The sequence below is a fragment of the Ammospiza caudacuta genome, chromosome 2 (genome assembly GCF_027887145.1).
Source record: "Ammospiza caudacuta isolate bAmmCau1 chromosome 2, bAmmCau1.pri, whole genome shotgun sequence".
In the NCBI taxonomy this organism is placed as follows: Eukaryota; Metazoa; Chordata; class Aves; order Passeriformes; family Passerellidae; genus Ammospiza; species Ammospiza caudacuta.
In genome coordinates this window covers 19,799,460-19,824,194 of record NC_080594.1, presented here as the reverse complement: position 1 = coordinate 19,824,194, position 24,735 = coordinate 19,799,460, and the positions used below count along the sequence as shown (strand labels likewise).

The window sequence follows — 24,735 nt, the reverse complement described above, 5'->3', positions numbered from 1 at the left end:
AAACTTCCTTTTTCATTGAACAAGAAATTTGGTAGATATATACTTGGAAAATTCTGTTTTGGCATTTCCAGTTCCTAACTATTGAAAATTTAAATTTTATGAAAAACAATAAAAGACTGAAGATTGCTATTTTAAGCTACCTTTGTTTTACTTGCTGTTCTTTGTTATTTAGATTATAAAGTATTAATATTTAGATTATTAATTTAGATTATTGTTATAATACGGCATTCTTTGCCTGCTAGGGATATTTTGAAGTGACATATTTCTAAATACCACTTCACGTGTTTCAGATTCCGGTTTTATTCAGTATTTCATAAAGAAAATCCCTGCTGCTTCTCAGTATTGAAGGTCTTGATCTTATAACTGACAGGATGTTAGTGGGCAGCTATTTTTGCTCTGGGGAGACTATTAAAAGTGATGCAAGGAATGAGCAGAGATTAGGAAAAAAATCACATTTTAATAATAACTACAGTATATGTCTCTGTTGAAGTCTTCCAGGCATCCATGTGCACTTTTTTCTCCCTCCTCAGCAGCATTGCCCTGACTAGCTGCAGACTCTGGCTTATGCAACGTAGGAGCAAATTTGTGCTGAAAGTCTGTTCCAGCAACAGCCCAGCTTGTTGCCCTTTTACACTGAAGGCTGGTACCTGTTTCTGAAAAATATTTTGCAGTTCTGGTCTTACATGAGTAGAACATCACAGCTCTTTATTTGCCTAAAAATACTGGAAGACCACACGAACCTGCATGCCGTGGCCCAGTTCCTTATGTATCAGAGGCAGCCTGCCCAGCTGGCTCTGCCACCAGTGCACACCCCATGGAGGCACCCCCACAATGCTCATCACTCCTGGCACCTGAAAACCAGCACTCAGGATATGTCCAGCAGTAGCATTCTGCTCCTTCGCTGTCTTGAGACCAAATTTGTCTCTCCTGACTGGTGACGCTGCTTTTGCAGCTGAGCAGGCAGGAGCCTTGGCCAGAGGAAGATTGATCTCATGCAGCTGCACAGCGCTTGAGGGCCATGGGACTGTGCCCTGCTCTCCAGAGCAAAGCTGCTCGAGTGTGCTCAGTGCTCAGGTGAGACATCACTGCAGGGCCACTGGTGAGACCACCACCTGGGCAGCAGCCTTAGGTGTAACAGCTGTATTTTTACATTCCACCAGTTTAGTTTAAAACTACTGTATGCCATAGTATCTGCTGTAGGGCTTAAATGCTGTAAACCTGTACATTGCTATGTACTGCAATACAGCACAGCCGTTATGACACTACAGGTTTCCACAAACAATTTTGAAGCAGCAGAAGCAGCAGTCCTGCACCCCCCATACTGCTGGCCACCCTTTTCCACCTTCACTTTTTCTGTTCTCTTGTAAAACCCACTATTGTGACACCAGGCAATGCAAAAATGTAGGGAATGTTTTCTAAAGCTAACTATATTTATTGGTATTCAATCTTATTGCAAGCTTTTCCATGGATCTGTTCTAAGACTTGTCCCCAAGTGCAACCACAAACTCTTGTGCTGGCCTAAGGGAAGGGAAAGGATGGGACTGAAAGACCAATGGCAGTGGGGAAGCAATTTTCAAGACAACATTGGCTTACAGGAGACTCAGCTGCTAGTAAAACTCCTGTCTAAAGACAACAAGTTTTTTGTGCTTAGTGTACAGCTACTTTCAGTTTTTTCAGGTTATCCAAGTCAAATTGTGTTGCAGTTTTGACCTGTAAGGTAAGATTTGGATCACCATATGTACAGAAATAATAAAAATGAAAAGTCAGCTGCACAAAATGTATACAAGCTCCAAGGCAGCTGCACAAAATGCATACAAGTATTAAAATGGTTCTAAGTTTTTGTTAAAACTTTATAAATTGTAAAAATGAAGGTTTAGAAACTACCCTCAAAGTTCCTGCATGTTGCTTTTTCAATATTCATCCAGTATAAACACCTTTAGCACCACAGATGCCAGTACAAGATGAGAACTGGTATAATCAGTTCATCTGAGGCTCTGCAGACTGACTGTGCACAAAGACTCTAATTAGCTGCTAAAACCACAGGGTACTAAAACCGGGTGCCAGTAATCTTTCTAGGGTGCTATATTTACTTAGTCTATCTTGGTAGTGATCTGTAAGAGGTTTAAAGTAGCTCTCAAAGGCAGAGTTGGTGTTTGAATGATCATTGTTGGGAAGGAAGAATCAACATTTGGATGAATTAATACTGAAAAAGATTACCTGGTATGTTTGATGCAATGGGTGCTGCTGGATCAGCAGATGACATTAATGCTATGGAAATTCATCACTGGTACACAAAGTTTATGAAGGAATGCCCATCTGGACAGCTTTGCCTGCATGAATTTAAACATGTCCTAGATCTACATGGACTTACTCCTGAAGCTAACAACTATGTTGAACAAGTATTTCACACATTTGACATGAATAAGGTAAGAATTCATTCTTGACTTCTGGGCTTTATTGTGGCTGTATCATTTGATGCACTCAGAGACGTGTCTCAGGGAGCTGCACACTCCCTGCTCATAGGTAATAGAAGCAATTCGATAGAAAACTCCAAGCAGACAACCAAGAATGGCTGGCAGACAATGTTGAATGCTTTGTTCCCAGTACATTTAGCTAATTTGAAAGTTTCATACAGTCATTCTAATACATGCTAATGGTTTCTCATCTTTGAAAACCAGATTTTTATCGTTATTTTCGGTGTGCATTAATAATTGAATCTTTTATTTATATAGCTGCTTGAAAAATCTTTCTAAGGCAGTGAGTGTTCAGCTGGATCCATAGGTATTAATGTTTTCAGTTTATGCAACACAGACACAACAAGATTCCTTCTGTCGCGGGATTCATTCTGAACACCTTCTGTGGCCTAATTCGGTATCAGTCAATCCCCCTTTTCCAAAGGCACATCTGTTTAGTTTTGATCCATCATCCCAGTTTTAATGCTTGACATCGTAGGTCCTGCTAAGGATCTGTCCAGCAGCTGTCAGATGCATTGCTGTCTTATGTTATTCCATGGCAGCCTTCATACAGGTTCCTCCTGGCCACGAGACTCACCCAGAGTTATTTTCCCCTTAAGCCACAGTAACACTTTCTACCAAATGTGACAAAAGGAGTGAAGAGTCATCTGTAATCCCTGAAGGAGTCACAGAAATTAGGTTTAGGCTGAATTGTCAATAATACAAACTAAGCTTTCAGCTAATAGAACATACCGCCCCATCTTGGTATAAAAAAAATATTAAAAAAAAATAAAGCATTAATGTTCTCTACCCACATTTTTTATCTCAATGAGTTCAGAGATACAGAATTACGTCATTAATTATACTTGTTTCAGAAAATGCTGAGAGTATAAGGTACCTCGTGTGTTTTTACATGCAACAGTGCCTCTATTACACGGTTTTCTTGTGTGTCCATACACATCTCCACTCGCAATTCAGCTTGCTTTTTTGGAATTATGTAATTCTTTCTTCCATAATCCTCAAGGACTCTTCCTATAAAATGAAGGGTCTTCCCACTGCCAATTACCAGATGGTTAAACATACTGAAATTTGATTAAGTAGTATCACCTACCTCAATAAATGTGCTAATTACAGATGATGAGCAAACTTCCAGTTTTCCTGACTGGCAGAAATTGTTAATTTGCTGTGCCCTTTTGAATTAAAAAAAATAAAATTTTGATGCATTAAGTTTTCCAGAAAAGCTTTATGAATGCTAACGTTCCTGGACAGCACACATGGACGGTGTCTGAGCTCACCTAAGAGCTTTTCCAGTTTAGGTTGTTTGAGCATTTCCAGTTTGTTTAAGCATTAATGTTTAAGCATTTTTGCACTGCAAAAACCCCTTGACACTTCAGTGATCTTGAAAAGTGTGGGGAACTTTGGGTGTTGGGGATTTTGGCGTTTTATTTTATTTTATTTGGCGTTTTATTTTATTTTATGGGGGAACATCTTTTTGGTGGTGTTGGTATTTTAGAAGTTCCCACATGCCTTTCTCCCACTACAACTAGCTTATTACCCATGGAGCAGTTTGCTCAAGTCATCTGAGGAATATTAAGATGTATGCCTTAAACTTCTCAGGTTATATACAGAGTAGTTAGACTCCTGCTACCAATCAATCTCTCATCCCTTTCTCTGATATCCCCAGAATTTTTTAATCAATCGTATATTTCCAGCAAATTTCAAAGAGTAGGCATTTCAGTTAATCATTTCCTAATGTTTTCATAAAATTTGGCAGCTGGGTAGCAGGGACACACCCAGAATGAATGCCTCATTCGTGCAGAATTAAGCTTTTATTCATTGTTTAAGGCAACAGTTGGCTGACAAAATGATCAGGCACTTGTTTTCTTTTGCCTAGAGAAAATACAGGATGGACCTGGGGTACCAGCGTTTGGTGTTTTAGGAGACAAAAAACATAGTTTGTATGGGTCAAGTCTTTTGTTTTGCTATTCCCAGAAGGGTTTTTTTTAATTAATATACCATGTTAGACAGAAAAAGATGCTTCCATTTTTTATCAGTTTGGAACTCTTCCCCCCATTTTAATGAAATTTAACAATGATTTGGCCTTTAGGGCTTCATAAAATCCGCTGTAAAACTCCTTTTGCTAGGCTTAAAACCTCATTATTTAATAATGTGCTCCCACTAAATATCTGATGTTCATTTCCTGTTCTGCAAGATGCTGTAACAGTCCTCTACTAGCTACTACTGATCTGAGGAATAGATTTTATTGTGTGCTTTCTTAATTGAGCTGTTGCTCAGCTGCAGCAATAGGACCAGACAAAGTTATTTAGAAGACAGAACAGGAATGGCACATTTAGAATTGTCAGTTAAATAAGATTGTACAGTCTATATCCATTTGGAGATGGAAATAAGATGAAGAATGGGGCTTCCATTCCCAGAAAAACGTCTGGCAAGTTTTAATCCCTGCCCAATCTATTTGTATAATTTAGTAGTTGGAAAGGCTTAAACACTTAGGAAAATGAATCAAGTGAACCAGAATATTTTATTAGAATGTTTTATGTTCTTCCTTTAAATACTAATTAAAAGGTCTATTTTTTATTAAATGGCAAGAGTATACCTACATTATTCAGATACAACACATAGTATCTAGAAAAGCTGTAGCTCAGTTTTATTCTTCTCTTGCCTTGAATACAGTCTTGTGAAAGCCTCATTGAAAACCGTGTGGCAAACGAGAACCAGGATCTCTCAAACAACGTGCCAGGATTTCATGAGTTTCTTCTTTGGCATTTACACTGCATCTGTTTAGTTAGACATGATGTGTATATTTATCTGCTGGAATTTATGTTTTCTGTGAAGTCATTCTGTGGGGCTTCAGGCTGCCTTAGGGGACTGCTTCACATAACAAGCAGAATGAGCTCTGCTCATACCAGCTTGCCCAGAGAAATGCATGTGTGAGTTCCAAGGGTTGGCATGGCTTTCTCAGTAACAGTATCCTCAGTATTTTTGGTCATTCCGACTGCATCAACATTTCTAAAGAGAGCATGGCTCAGGCAGAGTACAATGGAAAGAATTTGTCTTCTGGATTCTGGTCTTAATGCAGAAGTCCAGCTCAAGACTCCTTTCCATGCTTAGCACAGACAAAGAATCTTCAAGATGACTCAGCTCTTTCCAAGTTAGATGAACCAAGTCTCTCTGCCCTGCCTCATACATCAAGGGGAAAACAACTTACCTGAGTCAGTGGGAACTAAGTCTTGCTTAACAGATTATTTTTTTAATTACTTTATTAAAAAATCCTACATGTAAATCAAGGTTCCGAAGTGGCATAACACGTACAGATGTAAAAAGCCATAATGCCATTTTATTTTGACATTGAAAATTGCACCATTAGTTTTCTTTTGCTTTCTTCACCCTGTCCCCTCCAAACAAACACACTCTGCCCTGAATTCTGCGTATTAATTTTCTCTCATCAAGGATCAATTTTTCTCTGCTGCCATGGTGGTAAAAATCACTGTCAGATCTGTGACATTAGTGGATGAGGAAAAGAATTTGAGATGAAATTTCTTGCAGCATGCATGCATTTAGATTTGAGGAAGTGAGATTCCAAGCAAACAACAAACTTATGTGCAGGCAAGCTTCTCCCTGAACCTGAAATTGCTGAAGATGACTCTGTCAGCTTCCAGTTTCTATGATAACAAAAGTGCTATGCTTTAAATATTCAAATTTCTATCACTTAATTAACTGAAAACCCATCACTAAGCCTGTGAACAGAACATGTGTGTTAAGTGGATTATACAAATGAAGTAATATGATTACTTTTTAGTGTCTCTCCATGCCCTTGCTGTTTCAGAATTATATACATAAAGACATGTTGCTAGTTGTTTTTAACCTTAGGATTATATTAGGAAAACTACTTATACCATGCTTGGTTTAGATGGGATGTTAAATCAAAGCATGTACTTTTAATTGGACAGCCATGAAGAATCTGTTTTCTGTAATAAGTTCCCTTCCCAAATTTCACTAGCTTTGATTTATACCCTTTCTTCAGGTACTATCATGTGAGCTTCACCTATGTTTGTATTTAAATAACCTGATGTTTTCTGTGAGACATTTCTGTGAGATCTGAACATTTTTTCCCGATGCTAATGATGGTGTATTGTCTATTTCAAATCTAGCAAGAGTACCAAGACTGCAAACCTGACACAAGCTCTTATACAACATAAGCATAAATGTTTTGTCTTCAAGAGAGTCCCTGCAGAAGCACCTGAGAACATGCCAAGGTCACTCCAGACAAAGATAAGGACTCACCTATTGACAAGCTCTTAAAAAATCTCCTAAACGAGTTTGTTTCCTTGTAGGTGGGGATGGATAAGAGCCTTAAAACCCTCAGGTTTTCCCCTTTCACTACTGGTAGGTTGTGTGAATATTTTTGTCTTCACGCTCCTTTTTCAAAATTATTTTTCCTACTATTTCTAAAGTAAATTCTGTTCAGAGCTGCATTTTCAGACAGTTACAATGAACTTTTTCTGGTTTTCTTCTTTATTTTATCATTACATTTTTATTCTTATTTGGAAAGCTTGTAAAAGACTTATGCAGCTGTTTTACTTCCCTATTCACCTCTTATAAAAAACAGCTTTTAAAGCTAGGTGGTGGAAGGAAGGCAGACTCCAATTTTTGCGTAGATCAGAAAGATTTTTTTACTTCAAGAAGATAAATGGAAAGAATTTATAAGTGCAGTCAAAAAAAACCCAGGAATAAACAGGAATAAGTAGATAACAGCTTTTGAGGGGAGGGAAGAAACAAGTGAAATGTAAAAAAAAGTAAAATTTACAAAATCAAGGCGCAAGTATAAAGAGATTGGGAATAAATGTTCAGGGAGTGGAAGGAGGAAATAGTGCCTCACCCCTTCTTTGTACATTAATTGAAACCCTTGTGGAACTGAAATGCCAGCTAGGGAGAAAAAGTGTTGAAAAGATTGCTAAAATCTTAACCAGAGATTCATTCTCCATCAGAAGGAGGCTGATAGCTGGACGGAAACAACACGCAGGAATAAATGTGGTTGTTAGCTCCCTGCAGTGAGAGAGGGCTGGCAGTGGCAGCCTCAGGCTCCAGCCCCTGGAGGTGTCTCTCCACAGAGCCTCTCCGGTGTCCCAGAAAAGCGCTGGAACAGGGATTACTGAGCCCAGAAATGCCAGGGCGCTCTTCAGCAAGAACACGAGCGCTTGTCTTGCGAGCCCGGGCCACTAGGAGATGCCAGTGGCTCAGCATCTGCTCACTGCGGGAAGAAGCTTCAGGCAGCAGGAAGGAAAACGTCCCCAGTCAAAACAACGGCCCCTAATTAGGGAATACAGCCTCGTCTTTGAATTAGATGTTTGCTGATGACTCTGTTGGCTTGGCTTTCCTTTTTCCAAAATGCTTAACTCAGGGGATTCTATTGCTATAAAGAAAAAATTTAAATATAAAATTCAAATTTCTTGCATATAGCCATGCTGTGTAGGCAGAGGAAAACAGGAAACCAGGATTTAGAGTTGTTTAAGGATCTATATGTAGCATTATTAACTGGAAAAATCCAATTTGTCTAAGTTGAAAGCCTTCACAACAACAGCCTGTGGCATCAAAACATTGTTGAGGGTGAGAGTGTGTTTGAATCTATTACCATTAACATGAAGATTTCTGGAGATCTCCCGTCTATTTCATCAGCATGGAAAAGTTCCATGATTTTTTTCTTCTTAGTTGTCCCAGCTGGAGCCAGGACATTTCATTGGCCTCTCAGATTTTCCCTGGATGTGAGGACTCTTCGCTTAATTTCTTATAAGACCAATGAAAAGCAGCAGGTTAGCAATAGCAGGCATTGTTAGACCCACTTGCAGATCCCTGGAAAGAATTCTTTACAAGTGAGTTTAGGAAAACCAATGAATTCACAATAGCTATTAAAAGAAAGTGTTCCTGACTTATTCTCCTGACAAAGGAGGATGCACCTCTTCGGCAGCTAGAAACTTTGATGAAAATAACAGCTTCAGCAGTGGGTCTTCATTGTAACTTATGAACTAAAAAATGGAAAATGTAAAATTGGGATCTCAGAGCACTTCCCATAATCATTGAAACCAAAGCAACGGCACTACAAATGCTTCTGTGGAAAGAGTAAGACTTGTTATTTCATTATACTCGGTTGGCTGGTTATTTATAGGTACAGGCACACTGTAGCATGTGTGGCTAACAACACCCACAAAATTATGTCTGTAACTGGTTTAATGACCAAAAAAACCCTCTTAGACTGGGCTCTGCACAACTAAGATAAGCACAGTTGACTTTCTCATCATCAAGATATGTTTCACTGAGCTATAATCCTAATCTCCATGTCAGCAATAATGAAGCAGTACTACAAAAAGAAATCAGATCTAATAGGCTCTTACAGATGTATTGCTTTAATGGTCACTGCCTTCTTTATCAGTTTTAAAGCTATACAAAAACTCAAGGAGTTAATTGTTTGTGCAACTATGGTAGGAAGCATACAAGTAATGTGGCTATGAACTAGCAAAGTTGGGCCAGTGCATGACCAGTGTTCTCAATGAGAGAATAATTCAGCAATTGTGTGTCCCACAATGGTGCCAGGGTTTAAACGCCACAGAAAGCAGCAATGACCTCTCTTTTCCCCATCCCCACTCTCAAGTCTGTAAGAATTTGTGAGTCCTCTTACCTCAGGCTAGGGGGTTGTGTCCTACTAGAAATTTGTCTCATTGGGGCAAAATCTTTCTGGTTTATAAAGGAGAGAAGTACAGCCCTTAAAAGCAAGCTACATTCTGATGAAGATAAAAAAGGTCAGCTTGGTCATCCTCCTTGTATCATGCATAGAAGAAACACAGAAGAAGCTTTTAGAAGCTAAACACTGATTCAAATTGTAAGAAAACTGTAGAGTTTCTTCTCCATAGGGAGAAGATGGTGATGGCTGGGTCCTAATAGTTTGGGTCTTAAAAATCAAAAAAAGCAAACAATGAAAAAAGAAAAAACCCTTGACAGTGAAAGCCTTCAGAGGTAAATTTTCTGACTAGGATAGGTCATTTCAGCTCTTCTGGGAGGATAGCCTTCTCTTCCAAAATTTTATGTCTTGTCCATTTGGGCTGTCTAGGTAGTCTCTGAAAACACCTCAACAAGATCTGCTTGAGCTGGCAGGTTGGTTGCATCTACCTTAAGAGACATAAAGGGACTCTGAAGTTGGCTACAGATGATGAGTGGACACATGCCTATGGGGAGCTGGAAGGTACTAGAGGGACATGGCAGGATAGGGGGAAGAAAACCTGCCTACTGCCAAGGTATCGCTGTTTTCACAATACCCAAGAGAAAGAGAAGGTCATCTTTATTATTTTAGTTTTCTGCTTTTTTTATATTTCAAGTTAGTTCTTGATCACCCTGATGGGAAGTCTTGTTTTGTTGTTGGTAGGAAAAATTAATCCACAAACATCAGAGGCTTGTGTCCAAAAAGGAGACAGAGGAGTCCTTTTACTTTATTCAAATAAAGGCAGAAGTCATGGGGCATTCCCCTGGGGTCTCTCAAATTTTTGAAGGATGCAGCCTCACTTTTTATGCTAATTTCTCAGCCACATTTCCCTTTTCTCTTTCCCATTGGCTGAAGTACTTGAGAGGCTCAGACTTCCCAAAAGACCTGATACCGAAGATTTCTCTCTAACGTATAACCCTCCCTTTTAATTTTTAATTCTTATGGAATTTAGGGGGTTTCCCCATTGTTTCTTTCATCTTTCAATGTCCAATTTAATTTATCAGCAACCCTAAAGTTTATTTGTAAAAGCAAGTATCTTTTTCCATTCATCAATCAGTGGAATCCTTCCTACTGTTTCTTTTATCTCCCAGTGCTAGTTTTACCTACCAGCAGACCCACAGCTTATTTGTAAAGACAAATCTGCCATTTCTCTCATTGTGATGTGGGTTTTTATTTTTAAAGGCTCAACCTCTTATTTTCAACCTTTGTCAAAAAACTGCCTTTTCTCACTTGTAAAGAAATCTAAATTACATGATCCCTTCTAAAACTAAGAACTTGTAAACCATTTTCAGAGCAGAACTAAGGAATCTGATCTTTTTTTCTCATGGTTCCCTACAGAGACAGTTTTGCTTTACCTCCATTGTGCATTTTCTGTGTGCCCATGTTGTTGCATTGATTGTCCTTGAACCAAAAATCTTTATTATGGAACTAGCATTTTCAGTGTAAGTGTGTAGTCCCACTTTTGTCTGTTTATATGTTTTTTTTATTCCCAGGATATTGTGCAGGTTTCAGAAAGGTTCTAGGCATCTCAATAGATTCTGTAATTTGATCTTCACCTTTAAGAATCAGCTTTGTTTGGTACAGACAGCTCATCAGGAATTGTTTCACTGTGTTTTCTATACACAAAGTAGTCTCTACACCCATTGTTTCAGCATTCCTTGATATGTCTTTGCTATATTAATTTATTCTGTTTGGCTCCACATTGTTATCAGTTTTCTATTTTTATTTATAAATAGAAATGCTCCAATGCCCTTGGCTTCTGGAACAGATGATTTCTATAGAATTTCTACTGTCTCAGCACATGCTTTGTCTGTAGCTCATTAAGTGCCGTCAGACTATGCAGAGGGTTATAAATTTTCATCTTTTTGTGCCCCATAAAACTCACCTTTCTTTTTATGTCAAATGTTATATCTACCAAATTATACCGTTCTAGTCCCCTGCTAGAGGTGAGGGATGCTGTGAGACTGAACTGTAAATCAGATTATTTTTTACCCAGGCATTTTTGCTGTCTTTACATGTGTTTTAGTTATTCCTATTAAGCTAAAGGGATTCTGTAAAAAGGTATTATTTTAAAAGCATTCCAACCTTGACTTAGCATTCTCTTGTAAGTCTTTTGCCAGACTAACACAAAGTTGGACTTCTAAGGCCTTTCTTTAAGGCAGTGCAGCAGTTTCTCATGTGCCTCAATCACTGTGGGCACACTTCCCCAAGACTTGCTATTTGGAAGCAACAAACAGAAGTAATGTATGATTTTTTCAGGAGGAGAAGAGAGGAGGAAGGGTAGAGGGATCAGTATGTGTGAGCAACTCCCAAGTTTCCTGTGCCTAGAATGAAATCCAGTGACCAGCGTCTGTACAAGATCATGTGAAGATATGGAAGGGAACTGTTATTGCCCAGGAGAAAGAGGAAAAAGAGGAAGGATGACTAGCACTGGGTTACTTATTGATGGATACTTCTTATTTTCAGCCTGCTTGTCTTGTTCCTGACACTCTGTTGTCTTGGTTTCATCTGGGATAGAGTTAATTTTCTTCCTAGTATCTGGTACAATACTGTATTTTTGATTTAGTAGGAGTAATATTGATAACACACTGATGCTTTGGTTGTTGTTGTGTAGTGTTTATCCTAAGTCAAGGACTTTTCAGTGTCTCATGCTCTGCCATTGAGGAGGTGCATAAGAAGCTGGGAGGGATCACAGCCAAGACAGCTGACCCAAACTGGCCAAAGTTTGGGTGATACTCCATACCATGGAATGTCATGCTAAATATATAAACCAAGGGGAGCTGGGAAGGGCCAATTGCTGCTCAGGGATGGACTGGGCATCTCTTAGAGGTTGGTGAGTAATGTAGTGTACACCACTGGTTTGTCTTGGGTTTTATTCCTCTCCTGCATTATTATTATTATTATTAGTTACTATATTATTTTATTTCAATTAATAAACTATTCCTATCTAAACTTACTAGTTCTACCAGGTTTTTTCCTACTCTTCTCTCCATCCCACCAGGGGCAGGGTGGGGTGAGAGTGAGAGCACAGCTTCCTACAGTACTCAGTTGCCACTTGAGGTTAACACACAATACCTGTCTTTGCTGTTTGACACAATCACTGGTCATTTCTTTAAGAGCAGGGCAGGATGGCTGAAGAAGAAAGTTCAGAATTGTCATCAGACTGTCCATCCCCAAGAGGTTGGTCTGCTTTCCTTTCACCTCCCTTGTCCTTGCATCCCCTTCATTCACTCTCAGTGTTGTATCCAGCACACACCTGCAGATGAAATGCCTACCCAGGATGTGTATTCCCATTCTCTCTTACTCACTGGGATCACACAGCAGGTCCGGGGCTGGGATGTGGTCTCTGCAGGAAAGGCAACACACTGACTATCCACTTTGCTCTATGTTCTTTGCCTATTGAACCAGTTTGGGCTAAAGTGATAGCAATGTCTGTGTCTTTCTGTTTGGTCTTCAGAGGTTCATTGGCGCCTGAGAAGTGTCCAAGGTTTCTCACTCAAATGCCATATTTTGAAGTATATGATAATAAACTTGTTGATGTCCTTGTGGAGAGAGCTGAAGCACAGACCATTAGGAGTGTGGGAGTCCTTCTCAAAAACTGACCTGATCCTGTAATATTGATTGTTCTCTGACTGAATTCCGACTGGAGGATGGTTGCCCTTTTTCATGGGCATTCACCACCTCACTGTGGACTGTGCTCTTAAACTCCCCTGATTATAAATGAAAAGGATGAGTGGCAGTGTCTTGTTTCTGTATCACTAACATCCTATATATTTACATCGTTATTTATACTCCTCATTTCTTTGTCCTATAGTAACACCCCTGAGCTGCTCATCTCCTTGTGTAAAAGCTAATCAGTACAGAAGTATTACTGATACCTAACCCCTTCCCTGAGCCTATGGAGGAAGAAGGAATTCAGCTCCTTAAAGCTGTAAAATGAAAAGCAGGACTACAGCACTGAGCAAGAGCAAACCTATTATTAATTTTCTTACCAGACTAAGTTGATTCCTGTTAAGGAAGATACTGAAAAACATTCCTCTTCCACTCAAATTCTGTTACAAGGCTGCTGACCAAAACCATGTCTGGAAACCCATGCTGAGAGGGAAGAAATAGGATATGATTTGCACACAAATACAAGATCCCACACAGCATATTTATGATAAAAGGTACATCAAGGAGGAATCCAAAGGGCTCAATTTTTAGAAAGGCTTAATCCACTTACAGCAAAGAGGATGTAATTACAGGTATTGCTGTTTGCACTCTCAACTTTTCCATCCTTATTTGCAGCTAAAATTACAGATATTCCTTACAACTATTCCAGAATTAGACTCTTGTGTTGTTAATGGTTTGCACATAATTCAAAATCAATCACTTTTATAATATCCTCTTTATTTTTTTAATAACAGGCATGTTTGTAGTCAGTGGAAGCATGGTGAACTATAATTTGACCATGGTACTCTTTGCCACAATTTGAAATCCCATCTATTTTAGACTTGGGCATTAAAGGTAATCTCATGAGTGGAGATAGGCACTACATAAAAATAGAAACTTATGCTGTAAGATGTTTAACGTAGCCATTTAAAAGCCATATTAACCTGAGCTGTGGTCATGAGCAAGACTTTGAACCTGGGAGATACAAATGTGAACAGACAAAAAGGGATACTCCCTGTGTAACAACATGGGCGCCCAAGAATCTGTACCAGATCCCCCTGCACAGATGCACCATTATTACAGCAAATTTATGAGAGAATGTCCATCTGGGCTGCTTAGTCTGCATGAATTCAAGAAACTTTTGGATCTTCAAGGGCTGGATCCACAGGGAGACCTATACATTAAACGAGTGTTTGATATCTTTGATCTGAACCAGGTAAACCTTCTTTTCTTTTTGTTTTTTTGGGTTTTTTTTTTTTTTTTTAATCTCATACTATTGCTTTGTTTGTGAGTTGTAGTCTGCAGGCTCTTTTTTGTGCTATCCTCCCAAAACTGCTCTTGTGGACAGGTTTGCCATTAAGGTGCACTAGAAGAGAAAAAGCGAGACTGTGCTTTGAGGGTTTGGATTAGGACTTCGTTAGTACTTTCTGGGGACGCTTAAAAAATTTCAGGAAACCATTCTTAAAAAGAGAGGTAATTTCCAGATCACTGGAAATTACAAATACAAATTATTTTTGTATTTATTGCTTATCCTGTGCTTGTATATAAGCATATGAAAACACTGATGTGCTCAAAGTTAATAAGTTCTTACAACAATGTTAGACAAGGGAGAAATATGGTCTGCACATAACTGAAGTGCAGTGTATATAAATAGATTTAAATGGATTTTCTCAGAGTACTATATTGAATGTGTGGCAGAGGTGAAAACAACTCAGATGAGGAGTTCACACTCAATGTTTGGTCTTGTGACTACAAGAGGTTCTGAAGAGGTTCAGAAGTTTCTCCAGGCTATACTGCTAATTTACCCTCTTTTCTGCTGCAATAACTTCTTATGATTGCAATCAGCTCTATGCAATGTAGCTGGCTCCCAGACAGACAAGGTAAATTTTCCTTAGTAGTACGGACAAGGCTGAAGACACGGTCATCTGGTACTTCTGTGTAGCACCCCTTTCTGGGTCTGTCTTGAGCATTGCCTCATGTTTGTAAGGTCCTGGAGCTGGCCACCTTGAGCCCTCCACTCATTGTGATGCTGAGTGGCCTGGGGCACATGCTCTGCAGTACTGTGAAACCTTCATATTTGTTGAGATGTCTAGATTAATGTAAAAGTGAGGAGAGTGGAATCAAAGCAGGTTAGAGAAAGAGCACTTGCTCACCCTTTGCTGTCGCAGTGGCCAAAGACACCTAAAATAGGAATAATCTGCTAATTGCTGCTACTCTGTTTGGTGTTACACAGTTGTGTCACTCTTGCACAGGCTGTCATCCTTTGTACACAAAGTTGTTAAATAAACTGCCAGACACTAAAACAACTGCTTTTATGAGAAGTAGAGGGAGGACAGATGCTTGGGGGGACGTAACACGCATTTTAAATGTAGACAGGAGGTATGTATGGTGTCAAAAACAGAGGCATGAAAACTGCACCAGGACTGACAGCTGGAGAACACACTGCATTTTGAGCACGGCAGGATCACTGTCCTGAAAGATCTCAGCTGCCTCATCTGTGTCACTGAACTCCCTCTTTTACTGCCAACTTTCTTGCTACAGCTTTCTGAACTTTTGTCTTCATCCTTGTCTTCCTCAGATGTGCCATGATCAATATGGGCTAAAGAATGGGGTAATGACCAGAGTAATGACCAGGAATTCAGTCTCGCAGGAAAACTAGTTCATCACCCATCCTGTTGCTGACCATCACACCCTTCAGGAGCACATCCCTGGGGGACTGTGGGGTATGGCTGTATAGTCATCACAGGAGAAAGCATTCCCCCCTGTTGTCTTCTCCCTTGTCTGTATTTTGTAATTCTTGGGGTCACATATACCAGACCACTGAGGGGTGTCCTGTTTGATTACACAAATGGGGTAGGTTGGAATGCAGTCCCTTCACCAGAGAAGGTCATGTGTGTCCAGATGGTGTCTTAGCGTAGCACCTCTACCAGTCCCTACAGATATTCTTTCTTTTCAGGTGTTTCATAACTAGTTTTACTAAAAATTTCAGCTTTCCACATAATGTGGAGTTGTAGAGCAAGGACATCCCAACCTGTAGATCAGTCTCCAAGCAAAAAGAAAAATGAGGAAATAAACCCCCAGAAAACAGAGTAGAGAAATAGGTATTAAACAGTAAAGCAGCTGGGAATCAAGCTAAAGTGCAACAAAGCTCAGAAATCTATGCTGATCTATAGCCCGTGAGTATTTGTAAAGGTATGTTAGATATTGAGAGGATCCACCTTGCTAGGGAAGGATGTCAGGCAAACGAAACTAAAACTGGCATATTTGAGATCAACAGATATTTTTATTCAGAAAAAAATGAAAAGGAGCAATTTAAGATGCAAGATTTATATCCTGTGCTCATGGCAATTTTTTACAGAGCTTTACAGATTTGCTGTATTTTAATTTCTATTCAGTATAATGATTGTATTACTTTTCTTTTTCTAGCATTATTAAAAGCACTCTGTTTTCATAAATTTGTTATTTATTACCGTGATGAATCACCACTAGGTTTAAGGAATACTTTTAGAAACAAGAAGCATCGATCAAATGCTTTTCAAATACACAGCCGTGAGGTTTTTTATGTGATCAAGCTGAGAAAAATGTGGCAACAGCCAGCTTCTTAGGGCAGGAAGAAAGGAATGTTGTATGTTGTTGATGAGGTAAAATAAGAGGATCTCTTTATTCCGTATACTTGCTTTTTGTCCTATAAGCTTTCTACAGATTTTTCTCTGCCCCAGGATTTTTGGCAAAAATGTAGGATTTCATCCTGAAAAGTTTTTAGTTAAGTATAGATGCGTGAAGAGCGGTCAATGGGTGGCTGACTGGGGGTATCACAATGTGGGCTCTGAAATGGCAGCTATTATTGTACAAAAATAAGGGGTCTGTGACATTATGTCAGAACATTTAGGCACTGTGCTATATTAAACAGATGAGAATCATTCATCTTCAAGACACAGAAGTTATTGGATGTAAGTGCATGATGCACAAATTCAGAAACAATTTGGTCATTTCTGCCTGCATTCAGTTCCTTCGGTACTTTAACGGCTTCTGTGGTGTTAAGATCAAAATTTTCCTTCCTTTTCTGCCACATTCTGTCAGCGATGGAGAGAGACGGGGAGACTGACTTGGTGACCAGAATTCTGACGGTGATCAGAGTTCGATTTTATTGTGGGATACAAAAGCTTATATACCATTTCAGGGAGACTAGAAATGTGTACTACAGTGATTGATTTAAAATCACATTACACAAATGTATGCATATAACAACATCTCTTGCTTGCAGAGTTTAATGAGATTTTCTTTCTCTGGTAAACCTGTCAGATTGAATCTTCTTGCGATCTAGGTCTAATTTTCAAAGTTCTTTTTGCTTTTGCCAAAGCACCGTTATCAAATCTCTTGTGTTAACCAGGTCCAAAATCCATAATCTGTCTTGTGTCTCCTAACATCCCAATAACATTCTTTTCTGGTTTTTGCTTCCTAATCAAGGGGTCACTTTCCCAGTGACTGGCGGAGTATACAAAACTTCTTGATAGAAATTATGTCCTTTGTCTTAAAAGTATTCTTCATACAAAAGGGCTGTTATAAATAGGTGGTTGGCAAACTTGAACCTCCTCCCATGCTTCCCCCAGCTTTTATAGACTTTTTATAGATATATGACCTGATTTTTTTCCTGCTCTAACCATGGTTTAATAGTGGACTTTTACAGTTTAAAATTGTTATGACTTCTATTGCTGAAGATTATAAAAATCATATAGTTTAGGGACTAGTTTACAGTTGATCTAAATATAGAGAAACCCAATATGGAAAACTTGAGTCATTTACTGCAGTCTTCTCAGCATAAAATGTATTTTTCACATGTAGGCTTCCGTTTTCTCAAAATAGGAATCTGCTCAGAAAGCTCTGCTAAAGAGTTAGTCCTGTGATTAATCTACAATTCCAATTATAGCAGCCTAATGCCTCGAGTTAATCTGAGGATATCCATGTCTGAAGGTATTTAACATAGATCAAGGTGGTAAAAAACACTCTTGAAAGATGCATAGATTTTCTCCTCTGTGTTTCATGTGTGCCAGTTTAAAACTGCTAGCATGTAAGGTGTGGCATACTGTAGGATGTAGCTACAGTAGTGAATTTCACCTTCTCATCAGCTTTGCTGCTTCCAGCTGAAGCCTGTTACAGACACACTTCACTCTCTTAGGATTTCCAGCAAAAACCCTACATTTCCAGTAAACTCAAAATAGTTTAAAAGGAATAACAGCAGCATGGTAAGATTTTTTTGACAATTTATGATAGATTGAAAGCCCATTCAAAACTCATTACATTCAAGTCATCCATATAAATACCAACAGGAATAGTTGCAAGCCAAATCTTATAATTCTCTGCTTTTCTCTAGGTTAGAGATAAAAAAGTAGCTCAGCTCCTCACTCACAGAAATTAATGGCCAGTGGACAAATGACAGGGAAGGGGACATCTTCACAGAGTAATTTAATGCCACGTGGAAGATTGTGGTCTCCTCTGGTCTCAGCAGCAGGCAAATCATTTCATGCCAATGAGGCAATGGTGCTGTGGCTGTTTGGCTTCTTGGGCTCAGTTATATCCCCTGCTAATTTGTGTACAGGTGCACCTGTGAGCTACAGGCACACCTGTGAGGTACAGGCACACCTGTGAGGTACAGGCACACCTGTGAGGTACAGGCACACCTGTGAGATTCAGGCACACCTGTGAGGTACAGGCACACCCATGAGGCACAGGTAAATCTGTGAGGTACAGGCACACCTGTGAGGTACAGGCACACCCATGAGGTACAGGCACACCTGTGAGATTCAGGTACACCTGTGAGATGCAAGTACACCCATGAGGTACAGGTAAATCTGTGAGGTACAGGCACACCTGTGAGGTGCAGGCACACCCATGAGGTACAGGTAAATCTGTGAGGTACAGGCACACCTGTGAGGTACAGGCACACCCATGAGATGCAGGTACACCTGTGAGATGCAGGTACATGCGTGAGGTGCAGGTACAGCTATCAGCACTGTCTTTGTGACTCTGGCTCACCAGAGTGCCCCTGCTCAATGCATAAAGGCCATTTCCAGGCGGGGCCTCTCCCTGTGCGAGGTTAGTGGCAAAGGCTGTGTCTGAAAACCTTTCTTCTCAAGAACATATTAAATAAGCACTAGTGTGTCTCTTGTGCAGACCACCAGTGGTTTCAGAAATAAATGACCCTATGCACCAGGAACACACGTATCTTTTTAATTTTTTAAAAAATATATCTATAGATTTTTAGGCGGGGAATATCATGTGACAGTTTTTTCTGGCCTTCATCACCCTTTGTGGAATGCTCTGCTTATAATTACATATACAAACAAGCAAACAAATAAATATGCTAATGAAGTTTGAAAGCTGTTCTTCATCATTCTTAACAGCATTGAAAAATAAAGGTGCTGAACATCCAGAACTGTAATTGCAAAATTCACTTTCCTTGAGATTCTCACAAGGAGTGCAGATGGTAGCATTTCAGCAAACATTTTGTTTGATGACTCATACATTAATACTTGTAAGCATTATTTATATAATGACATTGGCAGGATAATAAGCGTTAGGTTTATCTTTTGCCACCGCTTTCCAATGAAAACTTTAAAAAATAATTTGTTTATTAAAATACAAGTGCAACCAAATTAATTTTTTTAAGTATTTCCTTTCTTAGATGTGAAGAGTCCCTTCTTAGAGAAAAATTATCTCAGTCTTCTTTGCCCTTAAGCTATTTGTAATACAAAAAGGATAAATCTGCAAGCACATACAAACACATTTAATTCTTCCTACTTTTTTTCCTTCCCTTGTGTGTCTGTCCACTCATAACTGGCAGTCCTAGTTCATGAATCATAATGATGAATTTTAGAGAGGAAACAGTAATGTTCACCTAAAATATCTCAGTAGTTGCCAAGTATACTGATGTATATTTGGTTTTCAGTGAGAATATATTTCAGTGCTATTATATCCATCAAAATGATGTTTCACTGATGTTAAAGGAGAAAACATATAGAAAAATAATGTGTGGTGTATCCATAATACATTGCAAGTGTTATTTGCTCTTAGGCAGAAATAAGGACAAATTCTACAGTCAGCACTGCTACTATGCAACACTTATTCTGAAATATCTTCTTTCTTTAAATCAGAAACCCAGATCACTGCCATTCATTTCCCATTAGCTTGCAGATAGGTTTTGCCACTGCTAAAAATAAAAATTGAACACTGGTGATTGATTGATTGATTGATTGATTGAGTTCTTATGACCTCTGAAGGACAAAATTTGCATAGCCATTTGACAAGTGAAGCAATGGACTGAAAATGGGATGCTGCTGTTGTAGTTCTCTTACTGCTTCTTTTGGCATTATTGAAACTAGCTACAGGAATAAGTGTATGTTGCTTTGTAAGAAAATTGGATTTTAAAAGGTAGAATTACTGTGATGAGTAAAGAAGATTAATAGATATGTGGCACTAAGGTAAAATTATACAAGTTCAAGGACTTTCTGTTAAACTTTATAAAGCATTGGACAGACCACGTCAGAGAACACTATTTTCTGCTACTTCTTATGCAGAGATAAAGTTGGTATATGGACAAAAACGGACACTCCACAGCAGTTTTAGAAATCTTTAGATAAGGAACCACCAGCTGATGTCAATCCTTAATCATTTTTCTACTTTGTGTTTTTCATTTAAAATGTAAAGTAGTTCTCTGATAGAGTTCATCTGACATCATTATGCAGATTAGAATTATAAAAAAATATTTTAAAGTGAATCCATTTAAAATATAGAGAAGAAGGATGTTTGATGTAGAACAGATAATAAGAAATGCAAAAATATCTTACTTCAATAGAACTTGGTTGTGTGTAGGGATGACTACATAGCAATGTAAACTAAATCTCAAGTTAAATCCTTTTTTTCCTTTTCTCCTTTTTTTTTTCCTGAATCATACCTGTTTCCCTTCACTTCTTATACTTTGAACAAAGCTAAGAAGTGTTGGGAGGCACACCACCTTTCCTTTTTTTCTCATCCTAGCTCCTTCCCCACTGTCCTGATGTGTCTTTATAATTCAAATTATCATGTAGACTTTTCAGCATCTGATTTTGTGTTCTGGATATAAATAGATGTTATCTTCCTTTGGTTATAGGGACATGAATGTGGTTAGCGAAGTACAACATCTTTAGTATTGTAATAGAAGGAAATGAGAGTCATTTGGCCATGAAATTCTCTATTAAAGCAGTGGTTGCACCTCATATTCCATGAAAAGCATACAAATGTCCACAGAAAGGTGTCATAATTTTCAGGGGTCTTTTGCTGCTTATTGTAATTTAGTCTTCATTTGACTTCCAGCTGTTTTTTTCCTTCCACTTTTTCCACCTTGAGAATTGTGAGAGAGAGAAGAATGTTATTTTCCTCTAGTCTAGAGATTCTAGTGAAGATAATATTTTGTTTAAGACTGCAGGGCCAAACTGAGCAATTGTTACCGAGCATGATGTGTCAGCTGCTTTCCACATGATCACAGAAAGTATGAAGAGCTCTTAAAGGATTAAAAATGTGGGTGCTAGAGAGCAGTGCTTCAAAAACTACCAGGAACCTAAATATTAAGCATTTCCACTTCTTGTGGGATTAACTACAATGGCTCAGGATAACTTTGCTAACTGTCCTTTCCTGGAAAATACAATTTTCAGTTGGGCTTCCCTTCCCAGACTGTCTTGCTCTGCTGTGTGCTCAGAACAGCAATGGCTGTTGTGGAATGGCAGCTGTGATATGAACTGTCATATCTTAGCCCCTTTGCTACATCCTTACATGTTCGCAGGCATTACCAGAACTGACACAACAAAATTGGCCGCAATAGTTAACAGAAAGTAAGGATGATAATCAAAGAAACATTTTCCTAAACTTTCCTGAACTACTTTCCTCTTTTGTGTCATGAGTCTCTGAATAATTGAGCAAACATAAGTTCAGCAACACACATATCTTTAGGGATGTTTTCAGCCTGAAATTACTCCTTGGACCCTTTTCTTATCCTACTCTAACCAACCAGCTTAGGTAAATCAACAAAGTTGCAGCAGAAACACCTGCATGACACTATGGGGCCAATAACCATATAAACTGATATTATATTGAGGCAGGGTGCTTTATGTTATTCCTTTTCCATGGTTCTTGTATTGGCCCAGCACTTCCACTTTGCCCAGAGAAGTCTAATTCTTGCTTTTTCTGATTTTGAAGATCATGTCACTGTCATAAATGTTTCCACAACAAGAAAACCCTAGAAAGCATATTTTTCTTTTATGACAGTCATTGCTATCACATTGTAGTCAGCAATAAAAGCCTGTATGTGAAAAACTTAATCAGCTGCTAAACCAAGGGCTAGAAGAAAATAAGACTCTAGGTATGTCTTAGACAGAAAGAATTCTTCTGTCAGAAGTAACAAAAATCTACAGCTTTTACTTCCTCATATATTTGGACTTCTTGAAGGTGACATGTAAAAATCCTCTTCCCATTAGTTTCAGACACAATCCAACAAAAGCAACTAAGCCAAATAATTTGCTTTTCCTTAATTTGGAGTAACGTTGCATAAAATTATCTCAAATGTAAAGTAACTAGCTTGATCACTGAAAATTAGGAAGTTAAATTATGCTTTGCTGTGTTCAAAGCATTATAGTTACCTAATTTTTTCTCAGTAAGCTTAAGTGCCTTTGAAAGGTGCAGTGCCCTGATAAAAAAATTCCACGTTCTATGAATATTTCACCAATTTCCAAATACTACTTTATTTATTTACAGACTATACTAAAGAATGCCTGTATTCTCCTTCTAAACTGTCTCCCAAAATTTTTACATTCAATTTTATATATTGGTTCCCAAAAAAAGCATTCTGTAATATTATAAATACTTCACACAGTTATTGGTGCAATTTCATAATCTTAAGTTTGTTTTCTATTGGTTTGTCGCGGGGCACACTGCTGTGATAGTACAAACTTATGCTAGAATAATTTGTCATTACCAGCTAAAAGTCTACATCATTAAATCATCATTTACTTAATGCAAGTACAGTTGAGTTCTTGACTGAAGGATTTAACATCATGAGTTTTAAGTTATGAGCTAAAAGTTTTAGACCAGAGGTAACTCCCCAGTAGTGACACAGCACCATCCAGCATGGGAGACCAATTCTTTACATGGGACATTAAACAAATGCCTGTCTCCGATCTCTCTACAGCACTGCAGAATTCAGTGGCCTTCTTTGTTCTGTTCTTGGTTTATTGGGGTTTTTTTCCATTTCCAAAAGAGTAATCTGAGTTTCCAATAAATGTTTCTCTTTAAAATCTAAATTTTAAAATATTCAAGTAGGTAAGTGTTACAGATTAATAGTCCATTGACTTTTCCTTGCATCATACAGCCTTGATTTGTAACTGGTTTGGATTAGGTTAGGGTTTTTTTTGAAATATTCATTTAAGTGAAAACAAATTAGCATGTATTCTGCAGCTGTCATTGAGTTTAAGAAGCATTTGGAGCATGCCATCATCAGGTAACACTGTAATTTTGTCATGTTATGTGAATAGGCAATGGAGATTGATTTTGGACAATTAATCATAATTATTTTTAAGCATTACTTTAGAAATTATTATGAAGATAAAAGGGAAATTAATTTTAATGGGAAACTGTTCAGGAAAGTGCTTCTATTATTCAGAGAAATTTTAAGATTTCTTTTAAGGCATAATTGTCTTTTTTTTCTATTTATTTATACATTAATTAAGAATAAACCAGTTATTATAGTAACAGTCTACTATTATAATACAAATAGTTTAGACAATGATAGTATATGCATGTAACTTTTAGGAGCTTTCATACATCCCTTGAGATTCACAGAGCATTATATAGAATCACCCAAATCTGCCTAATAGAACATCTTTGCCACTAGAAAACATGTATGTCTTCAATGTACTTTTGTTGGGGGTTAGGATTTTTCCTTTTGTTTCTTTCTCTTATGGAATTTTGTCCCATCTGTTGGTAAGAGACAGACTAACGACTGGTACCTTGTAGGTGTAGAAGAAGGAATTACAAGTGACCTTGCCCCTGATAACTCACAATTGTACTAATTACCAAAAGAAGAAGAACAGTCACAGCTGTGACTAATAAAGTGTGATAAAAGGGGTGGGCTCCTCTGATTAGGTCGAAGTATAGAGGAAGAAGACCTTGAGAAGGTAGAGGTGCTCTGAAGAAGTAGTAATGATCCAGAGAGACACAATGAAGAATGAAATAGGGAAGAGAGTTGCTACTGCAAAATATTTGCTATGAGTTTAGTCTGGGTCTCATAGAGCTGCAGCCTGCAGTCATAACTGAGCTAGGTAAAAGCCTGTAGTCAGAGGTAGCAAGGAAACACTTGCAGTCATGTTCCAGCAGGATATAGCCCGCAGTCAGCCAGAAAAGCCAACAGCAGGAACTTGCTGTAGTCAGAGTCAGGATGGCTAAGCAGTAAAGAAGAATAAACTGGGACCCTTTTCACACTGTTAAATGAGAGTCTGTGTCTTGGCTCATTTCTACCCCTAATGAAAGGTCTGCTGTTAACAGAGAGACAGGAGAAATGGCCAAGGTGGAGGAATTCATGGAAGGGATGGACAGCATGGCAAGGTCAGGTGCACAAGGCAAATGTCGTGGGCCCTGGAAGAGCTAGGCCCATCTCAACACAGCATCTTCATTGCAACAATTAATGCCATGGACAACCAAGAGGCAGTGGGTTCCACTGCCAACAGGCTCAGGTGTTAGAGAGTATGGTCAATGGCCCAATGCAGGCTCATGTCTCTGCTTTGATTTCGGACCCTAAAGGCATTAGGGAGGTGAGGAAGAACAGCGTGGTACCAGTGC

General features: G+C 38.6%; 1 protein-coding gene across 1 annotated transcript in view; it reads left to right on the top strand.

Annotated features, from left to right (window-relative positions):
* The first annotated feature begins 2,222 nt into the window (after positions 1-2,222).
* Positions 2,223-24,735, top strand: part of GUCA1C (guanylate cyclase activator 1C) — a 37,179-nt gene continuing 14,666 nt past the window's right edge. Inside the window, exon 1 of the mRNA XM_058800167.1 lies at positions 2,223-2,426. Within this exon, the coding sequence (XP_058656150.1) occupies positions 2,223-2,426 (204 nt within the window). The remainder of the gene's footprint in view (positions 2,427-24,735) is intronic.